This window comes from Carettochelys insculpta, chromosome 22 (genome assembly GCF_033958435.1).
Source record: "Carettochelys insculpta isolate YL-2023 chromosome 22, ASM3395843v1, whole genome shotgun sequence".
Taxonomy (NCBI): domain Eukaryota; kingdom Metazoa; phylum Chordata; order Testudines; family Carettochelyidae; genus Carettochelys; species Carettochelys insculpta.
Genome location: NC_134158.1, coordinates 7,806,943 through 7,822,213, shown reverse-complemented (window position 1 = coordinate 7,822,213; position 15,271 = coordinate 7,806,943). Strand labels below are relative to the sequence as shown.

General features: G+C 52.2%; 1 protein-coding gene across 1 annotated transcript in view; it reads right to left on the bottom strand.

Annotated features, from left to right (window-relative positions):
* Nucleotides 1-223: 223 nt before the first annotated feature.
* LOC142024666 (butyrophilin subfamily 1 member A1-like) overlaps nt 224-15,271 on the bottom strand; it is a 34,580-nt gene continuing 19,532 nt past the window's right edge. Inside the window, exons 5-12 of the mRNA XM_075016820.1 lie at nt 12,875-13,156; nt 11,928-12,044; nt 8,453-8,485; nt 8,153-8,185; nt 8,032-8,064; nt 5,047-5,067; nt 3,764-3,790; nt 224-1,276 (exon numbers count right to left, since the gene is read on the bottom strand). Of these exons, the coding sequence (XP_074872921.1) occupies nt 741-1,276; nt 3,764-3,790; nt 5,047-5,067; nt 8,032-8,064; nt 8,153-8,185; nt 8,453-8,485; nt 11,928-12,044; nt 12,875-13,156 (1,082 nt within the window). The 3' untranslated portion in view covers nt 224-740. The remainder of the gene's footprint in view (nt 1,277-3,763; nt 3,791-5,046; nt 5,068-8,031; nt 8,065-8,152; nt 8,186-8,452; nt 8,486-11,927; nt 12,045-12,874; nt 13,157-15,271) is intronic.

Below are 15,271 nucleotides of genomic sequence, written 5' to 3'. Positions count from 1 at the left end.
TGAAATTAATTAATTCTATCATTTTAACTTATTAATTTTCAAAGGTGTGATACAGGAGATGGGTGTATGTGCCTGGCCTGTGAGGGGAACCCGTCAAGATCATAAAAGAGACAGAGAGAGAGAGAGCACCTACTATGTAGCACATGTGTCTTTGTGATGTTTATGACACATATTAGCCATTGTAATTGAGCAACTGGCCTGAGAAGTTCATAGTTTATATTGTTAAGATCAATATTTTGGATTTCTTGAAACTCCACCACTGAAGTACAAATGATGCCACTTAGAGAATTTCAGTTTCGGTACATTTATTTCACAGGGCTAGAAACTCCTGAGAGGAGTGAATGATCCCTGTCCTTCAGCATCTGCCACCTCGTGGGCAGGGGAAGGGGAAAAGTTAAAGGCAGAAAAAACCCGCTGGCTCCCTGGCAGTATTTCTCACCAGCATCGCCCTGTGCCGGGGTGGAGCAAACACAGAGGCAGGGGGTATGTCGGGGGGAAATCTGTCTGGGCCCTTATCAGCAAGTGGGTCCCATTCACCCAGTCTGGACTGGGACTGGCAAGTGTCCAGTTTTCAACTGGAACTGCCAGTTACAAAGGGAAACTGGCGGCATGTGGTCAGCACAAAATGTCCAGGTACCTGCAGTAATTGGCCCCCCCTTGAGCAGGAGGAACAGCAGCGGCACCGGCAGTGGCCAGTCTATGCTGCAAGGTCACTGTGAGGGACAGAGATTCCCAGCAGCCTACACTGGGACTGGGCGGATTATCAGAGAGGCGGCACTTGTACCCCAAACATTGCGAGCAGGACAGAAATAAGGGCGGAGGGGCCCGGAGAAGGTGTCGGTGAAAGTGAAGAGATGGGACCTGTCAGTCACATTGTAAAATGAGACCTCGCCCGCCTCGTAGTCCAGGAAAACCCCCACCCGCCTGGGCTTGATACTGACAGGAACGGGGGTCGGCGGGGAGGTGTAGGCCTTGTGTGCCCCATAATACAGGCACAAAACCCAGTATCCAGCCTCAGGTTTGTATGTGACCTCCCCCTTCCTGCTCACAGATTCCCTACACACCCCCAGAACCCAGTCAGTCATTTCTCCCACCTCCACCTCCCAGTAACGCCTCCCGCCCGGGAACCCCTCAGCGCCCAGCACGCAGGGACAGGTATCAAATCTCTCAGGCTTGTCGGGCAGATCCTGGCGCTTGCCTCCGTCTTGCACACGTTTCCCACCCTCAGACAGGACGAGGTTGGGATGAGCCGTGTCTGGATCCAGAGTCACGTCCACTGGGGAGAGTCACAGAGTCAGTGCGGGGGCAGGGGCTGGTCCCGGGGGTCAGAAGGAAATGAACCCGATTCCCTGTTAATTGCTAGAGTGGGTGGAGGGGGGTTGTCACCTCGGGGGAGTCGGGGCTCTGCCTGTGAGGAGACCATGATGGAAAGGCAGGAGGAGTGAGGTGGGGGTGGGAAGGGGGCAGGTGACCCAGTAGAGGGGGAGGGGCAGGTGCTGGGGCACAGAAGGGGGAAAGGATGGGGCAGATAAAAGGAGGGAAGGGGGAGGCGTGTGTGCCAGGGCAGGGGGTGAAAGGAAGAGGGCATGAGAAAAGCGGGGTGTGGCTGTGGGGAGTGAGGAGAGTGGAGTCATGGGGCAGAGGGTAGGGGTAGGGGCCAGGGAGCCGGGCAGCCAGAGGTGGGAATGTTGGGGATGGCGGAGGCGTGTGCTAGGAAGGCTGAGGGGCCTGTTGCTTTGCATTGTCTAAACGTCTCCTCCTTCCTTCCTTCCTTTGAGAGCACTGCACTCAGCTGGCTTCCCAGAACTGACTGGCCTCCCCACCCCCCCCGAATGCTGGTTTAACTTCCACCTACTCCCCCCCGGCACTGGCATTCGCACCAGTGCAAATTCCACGTCCCACGGTAGCATGTGAGACCCAAGCTCTGTGACCGTTCCCTGGTGCTCGGCTCCCAAAGCCCTCCCCTGTTCCTGCCCTTCCTGGCCAGCCCAGCGCCCTGTCTGTTACTGGCGCAGTGAACGGATGTGCTTGTGATTCACAGGCTGACTCAGGAACCAGCAGCTCTAAGTCTGGCTTGACAAAAGGACATGGGCATTTGTGTGTGTGCTCCATGGCGAGCAGAAGGGAGAGGATGCTTCTCCTTTTCCCCTTAGAAGTAACTTCAGGGGTTTGTCTACATGATGAAAGGCCCCAAGTAACCAGTCGAGAACAGCTAGTCAGCTCTGGCTGGCTGTGAGGACTCCCTCATTCCTTGCTGCGACTGCCTGTCTGGTTTGGAGCATAAGGTTTTGTGGCTCACAAAAGCTGATGCTTCAAAATATCTGCTGGTCTACAAAGTGCCACAGGACTTCTTGTTTCAGAGAGGCGGCCGTGTTCGTGTGTATCTTCGAGAACAACAAGAAGTCCTGGGGCACCTCATAGACTAACAGATATTTTGGAGCATCAGCTTTCGTGGGCAGAGACCTGCTGCATCAGACGCATGACTCAGGCATCTGACGAAGCGGGTTTTCGTCTGACAAAACTTCTGTTGACAGACTCTGGCCAGGCTGCAGAGCGGATTGACAGAGGGATCCGCTCTGTCAACAGGGAGCAGCTGGACGGCCCGGTCGCGCTCTCAACAGAATGGCCAAACAGAAGCACAGCAGACAGGGCTGCCTGGTGTCTCTGTCTGTTCACAGAAGGCCCCCCAGAATGTCCAGACTGGCTTTCTGTATCTCTGTCAACAGAGGCAGCCTAGCTCATGGGGGCGGGGGTGCAGAACACGGTCCACAAAAGTGCTGTGTTCTTTCAGTCTACTGTGGACAGAGCACCTCAGGCATGTGGCCACGCGGGGGGTTTTCTCAACAAAATGCCAGTTTTGTCGACAAAACTCTCTCAGGTGGACGTAGTCACGGGGACCAGCTTGAAACTCCCACCCTTGCTGTTGAGTTGAAGAACAGAAGTTCCACCCTAGTTACTCTGAGCTCTTCCCTCCGGCTACAGTTACACGAGCGAGTTTTGCCAACCAAACCCCAGTTTTGTCGAGAAAGCTGGTGGAACTTCCACAGACAAAATGCACTTTGTGGCTGGTTTGGGGACAAAACTCAGCACTTTCGCCAGCAGCTTTCTGCCTCAAAGCCAGGAGGGCGTAACTCCGCTGTCAGCAGATTTTTGTCAACAAAAAAGCTGTGTGGATGCTTGGGGGGCAGGGCTTCTCTTGACAGACAGGGCATCCAGACCAATGGGCAGCCCCGTCTTCTGTGCTGCCAGGTGCCCGTTTTGTCGACAGAGCAGCTGGGCAGCCCAGCTTCTCTTTCGACAGAGTGGAGCGCTCTGCCTATGGGCTTTAGTGTCTGGCCGCGCTCGGTCAACAGTTTTGTTGATTTCTGTCAACAGAGCTCTTTAATGTACCATAGCCTCTGATTCCCCCACACTGGCAAGCCATGCATGTGGGAAGAGGTGGTTTGAATTTCTTGTTCCTCATCCCAGCAACCCTTCTAGAGCCACCAGCTCTCTTCATCACCAGCTGAAGGGTTTATTAGCTGGAGGCCATAACGTAGCCACAGAGAGCCCTTAAACAATTATCTCTTTGCACCAGCTCCTCCTCCTCCCACAGCAGGTCCCAGAAGAAATCAGCGAATCTCAAACCTCTCAAAGGTTCACACACACAAGGACATTTTGTCCCGCCCCTTACTTCGGTGACAGCTGTCTCTGGAGTGAGCAGGAACAGTAAGCCCCTGGGGAAGAGACTGAGGAGAACTGAGGAAGGATCAGTGTCAGTTACCTGCATATCCTCGGGCTCTGGCAAGTCCTGAAATAATCAGACATTAGAATTTACGCAAATGAAATTCAGACTAAAGAAGACACAGGCTGTGAAAACACACTAGCAATGGAACTTACCCAGTTCTGCCAGAGGGTCCATGGGAATGAGAAAGGGCAAAAGGAAAAAAAGAACATAAATGAATCAACAGGAGAGATTCCTCAGATCAAAAGTGCCAAGTTCTGAGCCCACATTTTGCATTGTCATATATGTTACAGATTGCTATATACAGATATACATATACATATATATGTATACAGATACAGATTGCTCCTGCATTGCTTGGAATTGTTAGAAATTCAGCAGATGGAGTGGTGTTTTGCTGATTGTAATCAATTTGTGACCCAGCACCCGCTAATGTTTGCATGAAATGCAGAGGTAGATGAAATAGAGGAGGAGGGAGAAAAAATATTCTTTTTGGCCTCAAAGGACAGGACAAGGAGGAATGGGCTTAAACTGCAGGAAGGGAGGCTTAGGTTGGACATGGGAGAAAACTTCCGAACTGTCAGGGTGGTCAAACACTGGAATAAATTGCCTGGGGAAGTTGTGGAATCTCCATCGCTGGAGATATTTAAGAGCAGATTAGATAGACATTTATCAGGGATGGTCTAGTCGGTGGTTGGTCCTGCTGTAAGACCTGAGGATCTTACTCAGAAGGACGGGTGATGGGGATCCCCAGAGAGCAAGAACTTGGGTGTCAATGTCATGATCAGCACAGCAGGGAACTTCCCAAGGGTTTTCTCTAACTGCAGCCTGTCACAAATGGCAATTTACCTCTCCTATCTCACAGAACTAACTGGAAGGGACCTCGACAGGCCATTACGTCCAGGCCCTGGCCCTCACAGCAGGACCAAGCACCAGCTCTGACCTTTTTTAAAAAAATCTATTGCCCCAGATCTCTGAATGGCCCTGCTCACAGTCCTGGGTGTAGCAGGCCAATGCTCAGCCCAGGGAGCCTTCCCTCCTCCCATTTGCTTGCCTCACTTTTATTTACAGTTTCTTTTCTGTGCTCTGACTCTGTGCTTGTGAGTGGGGAAGGATTGTCTCTCTTAGGCACCTAGAGGCAGTGTCTGAATTTGGCCCAGGCTGCTGCTGCTTTACCTGGCAAAAGGGTGACACACACACACACACACACACACACACACACACAGAGAGTAATTTTTACAGCAACTTTTCTTTGCACACACAGCACTGAGAGATCCTGTTCCAATTTAAAGCATAATCAAAACTAGTGAAGCCACACGTACCTTTCACCGCCTCATAGTCCCCTGGAAAGCAAAAGACAGGGTGAGTTGTCTCGGAGTCCCACATCTTACTGCACAATAGTCAACACAAAAGCAACATCTCCATCACTGGTGATACAAATGTTTTACGTGATCTGTGCATTAGATGCAAAGCTGAGCAAGGCACAGGAGCCGGCTTGTTATGGGGACAGAGACCCAAGTTGTCTTCTCCCAGCTTCTACCTGTTCTAAGCGATACACCGTATATATGGCACAGGTTAACCTGGACCAATGAGCAGGGCTTCCTGGCTCCCCTTCGTTACTCTCTGTCCCTACCATGTACATCCCTGAAACCACCCCCACCTGCCCCTCTTCAACCCCCATCCTCTGAACAAACACAGACACCTTTAAGCTCTGCCTGATGTCCCACCGCCGTATCCTGGGACTATTTGCATTCCAGTTGCATCCAGAGGTCACACACAACGCTGGACCCCAGGGCGCTATGTCCTCTACACACACATTGAGGGCTGGGTCTCACGGCACTAGGTCTCATGTGCTCAGACCCAAGGACAGGCCCCCCCGGCGCTCATCCAGGGGTACATTCACACTCAGGGCTGCATTCCCCTGTGCTAGGACTTGTGCACCGGCCGCCCAGTCCATAAGAAGACAGACTCTATTTCAAAGGGTTTACAGTCTTGGGGCCTGATCCTGCACATATTTATGGCACGATCCAAAATTGCTCACCGCCCCTCCCCGCGAACGACTGTACTGCCCCCTCTCCCGTTTGTGCCGTAACACAGGTGACCCAGCCTGCACTCAACGCTTGTGACTCCAACGGTCCCAGATCCCTTCCAGTCTGACTTCCTTCCTGCCCCTCTCCGCATACCGCTCGCCCCAGTTATCTTCCGGGCACCTCTCGCTGCTCAGTCTCGTTTCTCCCTCAGCGCACGCAGGATGTTCCCGAACGCCCCTGCCCCTTCCCGAGGGCTGTTCCCAGTACTGACCTTTTCTCTGCCTCCCTGCAGCACAATCTCTTGCTCTGACCCTGATTATGTTGCCTACATGTTCCATAGCTGTCAGGAACATCCCAATGTAAAGGGCTATGTGTCATCTACGTAGCTAAACCTCCACCTCTTCCCCTGAAAAACTGTCCTGAGGTTTCACATTTACTCTCTGGTCACCTTATCCAGGCTGCCAGGAGAATACAAATAAAGCCCAGTGGCATATGGCACCATGTAAGTGGTCCCGACGGTGACAGCTGTAAGGGCCACCCCTAGAATCAGCCCTGCAGGCTGCCATTGCTGGCAGGAGGAAAGTGGCTCTGATTGCTCAGTGGTGAATCTGACAGACAGACTGGGGCTGACTGGTGAGGGGCCTAAAAGCAAAGATAAAGAGCTGGTGCTGCAGTGGGGCTCTGGGGGCTGTCCGAGGAGGGACACTGAGGGGTGTGAGTTGGATGTGATAGGAGGGAGAAGCCCCTGAAAGTTCAGTCCCCCAGCAGTGTTTGGGATGGTTGTAAGGGGACAAAGTGGGTGGCTTTAAGGCTGGGAAGGAGATCACAGCAGTGGAGTGGGGAGATGATGAGGCTGAACCTGGGTGATCAGGACAGACACAAGAGGCTCTGCCTAGGACACAGGATAGACAAACAGCAGCAGGGAGACTGGGATGAGGTCAAGACACATGGGCCCAAAGGCAGGCTGAGTCACAGACAATGCCAAAATTTCTGCCCGGAGCGGCTGGGCTGATGGAGGGTTATTGGGGTGGCCAACACTGTATATCCAAAACACAGGGCAGTTTTGTCAGCTCTCCCCAACCCCCACCTGGGCTAAGATCATGGAGTGGTTCCCCCAGCCAGGAGATGGGACCATGTGTTTTTCTCCTGGCAGGGGAAATAACATCGTGTCCCCGCTCAAAAGGGACACCTCGAGCAGGTCCCAGACCTAAGGCCTCCCACGGCACTCTGTGCTCCCAGCAGCCGGCCCAAGCCTCACAAAGTGCAGGACAACACCTGGGGCAGGGGAAAGAGCCCCACTCATGTCTTGTGCAGGGGTGAACGGTGAAGAGAGGCTTCGGGGCCCTTGGCCATGTGATCACCCCCTGTGATCCCTCTCTGGCTCAGCTTCCACCCCATCCAACCCATCCCACCCTTAGCCTCCCTTGCCCTGTGCACCCCACTCTTCCCTCTTCCCCCCAAGACATGCTGACCAGGAACCTGGTGCCCACTGCAGGGGTCAGCCCCCCGGCACTCACCAGCAGCAGCGGGGGAAGGCAGTGACACAGTGTTAGCTCACTGTGCTCCCCCGCCCGTATTGCTCTGCCTCCCACAAGGGAGAGAGGGGTTCTGCCCCCTCCCCGAGTGACCCAGCAGGACCTGGTGGAGCTGAGTGAGTGAGGACCCCATTGCTCTGCTTTCTCCCACCACCGCTGGTGAGTGCGAGGGGTCTGTCCCTGCAGCCAGCACCAGACCCCCTCTACTGCCAAAACAGTGCTGGTCCTGTGTGGTATTTACCCCTCATGTCCCCCACATATATGCCCTGAGTTTGATGGCCAGGCAGGCGGCCTGTCGGGCATGATCCTGCAGGGAGGGGCCAGACTCCTGCAGAAGAGGCCAGCTCAGTGGCAAGGCCACAGCTGATGCGCTGAACGGAGGTAAAAAAACATCTTGTTTTGAAGGAGTAAAACCCAAGCTGAGTGGGGCAGGGCCTGGGACCCCGGGGTGGGACAGCCCTTGTGGGGCAGCCTCTGGTGTGTGTTGGTGTGGAGAGGGGAGGGTGGGAGGAGGGGAGGCTGGTGAGAAAGTCAGCTGAGAAGCCGGAGGAGGAGGAGGAAAAGCGACACACGATGGGTTTGGGAGCAGGTGGAGAAGGACAGACGAGGGTTGCAGGGGAGGAAAGGAGACAGGTGGGGTCATGTTTGCTCTTGTTTATTGTCTCAACGCAGAAATTGACGGAGCTGACTCGACTGACGTGACATGAACCTTCAGCCCACCCCATTGGTCCCAGCCACTGACCTTTCTGCTTCTTTATCTCCGACTGCAGGCTCTCTAAGGGGAGAGGAGAGGGTACGTGAGATTTCGCTCTGCCCCATGTTATGGGGCTAATGTTAGTTCTGTAACAGGCCCAGACACTGACCTTTCTCCTGTTTCCATTCAGACAGCAGGGTCTCTGGGGAGGAAAGTGCGAGAGGTGATTTCTCAGTGCACAGACTCCAAGGCCAGAAGGGACCATTGGGAGCCCCAGGTCTGATCCTGGTGTAACACAAGCCCTTGGGCCGCCCAGCAATAGCTCACAGGGAGAATTTCATAGAAAAACATCTGTTGTTGATTTCCAAGCTGGCAGTGCTGGAGAATCCCCTGCGCCCCTTGGGGAATTGTCCCACCCGTCAATTAATTAACTCGCCTGCCAGCTAATGAGCTGGCCCCAGACACTGACCTTTCTTGCTCTTCCTTTCAGACTGCAGAGTCTCTAGAGGGAGCAAGGGAGAGAAGGCAGATTTCACTGGCAGGTTTGTGGTGTGGTTCCTGATACTCGTGTAATTGTGTTGTCGCTATGGAACCGAGGAGGACACATGGACAGACAAGACACATGGGACCATCAGTCTCCATATCCCTGCATTGACTATTCCTCACTTCTCTCTCCCATTGACCCTCACCTCCAGGGGGTGCACACCCCGGCTTCCTGGCCCTGTGACGCTCATGTCTGTGGTGGTGGGGGAGAGAAGATTTCTTGTGTTGATTGCAGTTCCCTGTTTGCTCCCCTCTGTGCACATCCCATGAACAGCCCAGGCTGCTGACTGTGGGGATGGGGAGGGAGGTGAATGATGAGGACAGGGCACTGCCTGAGCTGGCTAAGGGACGTGGGCTCATTGATGCCATTCTAGGACAATTCCTAACCACGCGTCACTAGGATCATGCCTGTCCCCTCATCCTAGTGAGAGCTGGGAACAGCTCCTCCTGGGAGCTGCATAGATGGGGTTTGACAGACCCTCCAGGCTTTATGAAAATGGGTGATGAATATGCATAACTCAGAGATACTTTGGACATAATAATTCTTGTAACCTGTCCTTTCCCATGGTATAAACTGCTGTCTCTATGTAGCCTATTTTTGTGCATGTATAATTTTTGCATTTGAAGTCATGAGTATTGTCTGTGCATTTGTATTTCAAATGTTTGCATCTGTGAAGACGTCAACAGGAGATGTGGATACCCTGTTTTGTGAGAACATTTTGTCGGGTGAATAGCACTACTTGAATGACAAAGGGCCTTGACGGGTACCAAGACTGGCACATAGGCAATATCTGCAACATGAGAAAGGGCTGAATCATGCATGGACAGGTGACTTGTTCATGTAACAATCTCCATCTTGGAGCAGACTTGTACATATTGGCTATGTCTACACGTGAAGCCTACATCGAAGTAGCCTATTTTGATGTGGCGACATCGAAATAGGCTATTTCGATGAATAACGTCTACATGTCCTCCAGGGCTGGCAACGTCGATGTTCAACATCGACGTTGCGCAGCACCACATCGAAATAGGCCCTGCGAGGGAACGTCTACACGCCACTGTAGCACACATCGAAATAAGGGTGCCAGGAACAGCTGCAGACAGGGTCACAGGGCGGACTCAACAGCCAGCCGCTCCCTTAAAGGGCCCCTCCCAGACACACTTGCACTAAACAGCACAAGATCCACAGAGCCGACAATGAGTTGTAGACCCTGTGCATGCAGCATGAATCCCCCGCTGCAGCAGCAGCAGCCAGAAGCCCTGGGCTAAGGGCTGCTGCACACGGTGACCATAGAGCCCCGCATGGGCCGGAGAGACAGCGTCTCTCAACCCCCCAGCTGATGGCTGCCATGGAGGACCCCACAATTTCGACGTTGCGGGACGCGGATCGTCTACACGGTCCCTACTTCGACGTTGAACGTCGAAGTAGGGCGCTATTCCGATCCCCTCATGAGGTTAGCGACTTCGACGTCTCGCCGCCTAACATCGAAGTTAACTTCGAAATAGCGCCCGACGCATGTAGCTGCGACGGGCGCTATTTCGAAGTTAGTGCCGCTACTTCGAAGTAGCGTGCACGTGTAGACACAGCTATTGAGAACAAGGAAATGCCTTCCACAAGGGAAGAGTATAAAGAAGGCCTGGAGGGCTCTTCATCCTTTCTTTTCAGCCTACTCTGGAACCTGCCTGAGAAGAAACAGACTATGCAAGGCTTTTGATCCAGATCAGAGAAATGAACTTGTCTGGTTTGAAGATGTTATCTCACACGAGAATAGTTCTTCAGTGTAAGAATCTGTATGCAATGCATTTCTTTGGGAAGTCAGAACATACATTTAGTTAGGTGATTATTCATTTTTCTTTTATTTTAATTTATAACTCACTTTGGTCTCTAAGTTTATACTTATAACAACTTAAATCCTACTGTTTTGCTTAATAGAAACTCTTACATTTATAATCAAGCCCAGTGTAAGCAATTATTACCTGGGGATGGCTACCGCTATGCACATGTCCTTTTCATTGATAAAGGGAACTTGCCTGATGAGTCCTCCCTGTGCCAATCATTTGCACCGAGACAGATTTATTGGGGGTTTTGATCTGTTTTGGGGGTTGATTTCCTGTGTGTTGTGACCTAGAACTGCACCCACCCAGTGCTAAAGTCAATTAGTGTCTGCATTGCTCTGCAGGCGGGGTGGTAACCCCAATTCTATGCCTGTGCTGGGGGAGACCAGAAGATCTGGCTCAGCAGGACAGGCTGGTGAGGAGCCCCAGGGAGCAAGAAGCCAGGTGTCATTAGCATGATCAGCATACCAGCGAATATCCAACAGTTCCGTCTGTGCCTGCGCCCCATTGCAGGGGGTGCTCCAGCTAAGGATGGAGTGGAGGTGCTCTCCTATAGCCAGATGACTGAGTCAGCAGGAGCCAGGAAGCAGGGTATTTTTGTGCCCCCTACAGGAACACCTGTAAAACGAGCTCTTCCCCACTTGAAGCTCCTCCCTTGAGTTTGTCAGCACCGGGGTGCACACGCTGCAGGAAATGGAGGTAGTGTCATGTCTGACAGTCCCTGCTGAGCTCAGCCCGAGTTTGACCCTCTTGTGCCCAGAGTGAGCCAGGCCAGCCATGTAATTCATGAGTGTGTTGTGTTATTACAGGAATCCTAGACCAGTGGGGCTGTTGCAGAAGATTCTCTGAAAGGCCCAGGAAACAAGAGAGTGATGGTTAATTGGTCTGGTTTTATTACCGGTTAAAAATGAAACCAACCTGGTTCCCTCTGGGCACACAGGCAACTTTTTAATATGTCTCAGGTAATCCTTCTGCCTTCTATCAACAGGATGGCTTGGGCAGCCCTACATCTGCCCTGGTTCACCCTATGGCTCTGCCTCTGAGCAATAGCATTTTACTAACTTAAGTTTGCAGTGTAGCTCAAGTCTTAGGATGAGTTTGCCTTAGCATAGATAAGATAACTACTAACCTCTGTCTTAGCAAAACTCTCCCATTGGCAGCTCCGACTCACTTAGCCGGGGGGGAAAGGTGTGCACAGAGTGGGCAAGGGCAGAATCTAAGAGACACCCTCTCTCTGTGAGTGTTTTCTTGCCAAGTTACATACGTCAGCACCCCGAGTCCAGCTCCCCAGCCGTCACATGGGCATTTCGGCATACGCAGTGCTGGTGCCCATGGAATAGTTCAGAATCACATTCAACTGGGACCCCTGAGTGAGTTCTGAAGGGGTGAAACCACTTGAGCCTTCTCAGTTCAAATCTGAAATCGTTCAGCTTCCTCCCAGCTCCCATTGGCTGAAACTCTGGTGAACCCCTCAATCCCAGTACATTTACTTTTGTTTTTTATTGTTATCTGTCCATCCTCCCGCCACCGCCCTGCCACTCAAATTCCCCTTCCTTGTTTGTTACCTTTCATTCTGTACTGCTTCCAGAAGCAGTAACTGGCCAGGGGGATGAGAACAGCCAGGAGAGGCAGAATCACCCACATAGACACCATCCAGTGATTGACCCTTGGGAAAAACAGCTCTGCAAGAGAAAGAGCCATTGATTTCTCAGCAAAGACGTGCAGAATGAAGGCAGGACGTGGTGACCATGGTGACTCTGTGACTAGTTAAAAGAATCCCACAGGGAAACATGGCCCCTCTCTGCTTTATTAGGAAATCAGCAAAAGTCCAGGCTTTTGTCCTCTTAGGCTGTGTCTACGCTACAAAAATAACTTCGAAGTTGCTTATAAGCAGCTTCAAAGTAGAGCATCTACACACACCCTGCTTCACAGTTAAACTTTGAAGTAGTACAGTATTCCATTCCCAGGAATGGCGTAAGGACTTCGAAGTTGGGAAATGAACTGAAGGAAGGGAAAATGTGTGCAGATTCACCGCTGGCTACTTCAAAGTAGTGCCTAACTTCGAAGTTATCTTCAAAGTTAGTTCCTAGTGTAGACACAGCCTTACCGAGTATGGTTAAATAATAAGAGACACCGCAGCTGGCCCTTGCTAACTACAGGTGTGCTGGGCTCAGGCAAGGGGCTGTTTAACTCCAGGATAGATGGACTTAGGCTGAAGTCTGAGCTCTGGGACCCTTCCAGGGGCCTACAGTCTGGTCTCCAGCCTGATCCTAAATGTCTACACTGCCATTTAACAGCCCTTTAGCTCAAGCTCTGTAGCCTGGACCAGCTGACACAGCCCACCAGTGGGTATCTAACTGGAGTGTAAATATATTGAAAGAGAACTAAGATTGCTTGGGACTTTAAGAGGTACTCAGCGCAGGCCAATAAACAGGAGACACAATCATAAATCCTTTCCGCCCATATCTGCAGTATCTCAATCTGTCCGTGCACAGCATGGACAGGCACTGACCGGCAATGGAGATCTCTGACTCTCTCTCCTGGTTGAGTCGGGCATTCTTGACGCAGCAGCTTGCTTTCTGGTTGGACTCTTCTGTTAGAACAATGGCAATCTCCCTTTGAAACAGGCCATTGGCCTCCTGGGATATGTTTTCAGAGGATGATGGTAAGAGATGACCCTGGAGATCTCGCCACTGCGCCTCAGGTTCTGGGAACCATCCGGATGATCGACACACCACCCGGATCCCTCCATCCTGATGTCCCTCCACAGAGATGATGGGATCGGAGCCCAAACCTACAGAAGAAATAAATGATCTTCTAACAACCCTACAGTACCCAGTAATGAGCCAAAAGATTTGGTACCCTGTTCTTAAAAGCCAGTTACTGTTAAATTAATAATCAAAGGTTTGTCCCTGAGTGTAGCTTGTCAGTTAATGTAACCAGACTGATATGTGGCACGCAGTAAATTTAATTTTAATGTTATGGCTTTTCTATCTAAAAACTTGCTTGCCCTTGCTCTGACTGGTCTGGTTATCAATGGCAAAATCCTCTGTGCACACTCTTAAATTGAGAAGGAATCAACTCTCAGGCTGGATCAATATAAGCCATTGCCAAATTTATTGAGCACTGCCATGCAGAGGTTTGCACTAGTTCACTGAAACCCGTAACCACGTAGGTGTAGAGAAGCCTTAAATCCCTCCACATATTTTAGACTGCATGTCTGTCTGTCTGTGCGTCTGTCAGTCAGTCCATTTGTTCAAGAACTCCGCTTAAACTGTAAGAACTATGACCATGAAATTTGGTCAGCAGCTTCCTCTAACCCTCACTTAAACCAAGGTCAGAGTTTGGAGGTGCCTGGAAAGTGTGAAGTGCCTGAAATCCCTCAGTTTTGCAGAACATGGTGGGGGGTGCTAAAAGCAGGGACCCCACACTTCAGACTCATCAGTAGGGGCGGTGAGTGCAGGGAGCAGTGATAACTAAAGAGTGATCACGGGGGCCAGCCTCATCGGGAAACCAGTGGCCAAGTGGAGACAAGGGTCTCCACCCTGTTGGCCTCTGGACACATAAATGCCCCCTTCTCAACCTCCTCCCTGCTCCAGTGTTTGGCCACACAGCTGCGGAGGGGGTCCCTGCTACCTCCCGCAATGATGCCTGTTAGTTAATTCCACCAAGTGCTAGAAACCTTGGCCCTGACCACCCTGTCTCCCATTAAGGCTGGGACCAGGGAAAGCAGCCCAGCCCTCCCGCCCTCACTTTTGGCTGGGGTGGGGGAAAGTGCCACATTCCCAGCCACAGCTTCGGCCTCCCAGCCTGGAGCCTCCCAGCCTCCTGCAGCCACAGCCTGACCTGCCTTTCTCCCCACCCCACCCCTCCAAGGACAGACAGGGTGGCTGACAGCCCCAGCTTGGCCTCGCCCCCATGGGATCAGGAGCCATGGATGAAACTGCCCCAAAGTACACAGCTCTCCCCTAGGACAGGCAGGGGGCTGGGAACTGCAGTCCAATATGACCTCCTCAGAACAGGCAGGGAGCTGGGAGATGCAGCCAGACCTGGCCCTGCCCAGAGAACAGGCATAGAGCCGGGAGTTGCAGCCCAAACCTTTCCCCCTCAAAGACAGGCAAAGGGGCTTGGAGCCATGGCCCAGCCTGGCCCTCCCCGAGGACAATGGGGAGGGGCAGGAGCCTATGAGAGACGAAAGAGAGACACAGACATTTGCCCAGATCCATGCACGGCTTAGTGGCAAAGGCAGAACTAAAAGCCTTGTCCCTTGAGCTCAGTGCACTGGGCTATCCACAAAGGAACTCTGCCTCTCACTTCGTACTGGTCTATCTTATGTGCACGTGGTTTATATGGTCCTACCAATATTGAGGAGCTGCTATATAACCCTGCAGTGTCCTGAGAAGAAACCTTGTTGCGGTGAGTAGGCCGGAGTGTTCCAATGAACCTAAGAGCAATGCTGTAGGGAGTCTCGTACTCCCAGCAGGGTCATCCACGGTGGCAAGGTCAATGGGGAAGGTCCAGATGAAGAATGACCCTAAAAGTTCTCAGCAGCTGAACAAGCAGGACAGCCAGGAGAATGGAGGATAGCCAGGAGAATGGGGGACAGCCAGCAGAATGGAGGATAGCCAGGACAATGGAGGACAGCCAGGACAATGGAGGATAGCCAGGGCAATGGAGGACAGCCAGGAGAATGCTACAATGGCTGTGAAGGCAGATGAAGTCATCATGGATCACATGCAATTGGACCTGGGCCTTCCATCCATCAGGGATCGTGTGGCGGCTACGGTGCAACAATCCCAACATGTTAAAGGACACCAAAGAGGACAAGATTATTCTCTTGGGTGGTTTCAATCCCAGGGTGGGAAGAGCCATGCATTTCTGGCAGACTAGCAATGGAAAAGAAGGAGTC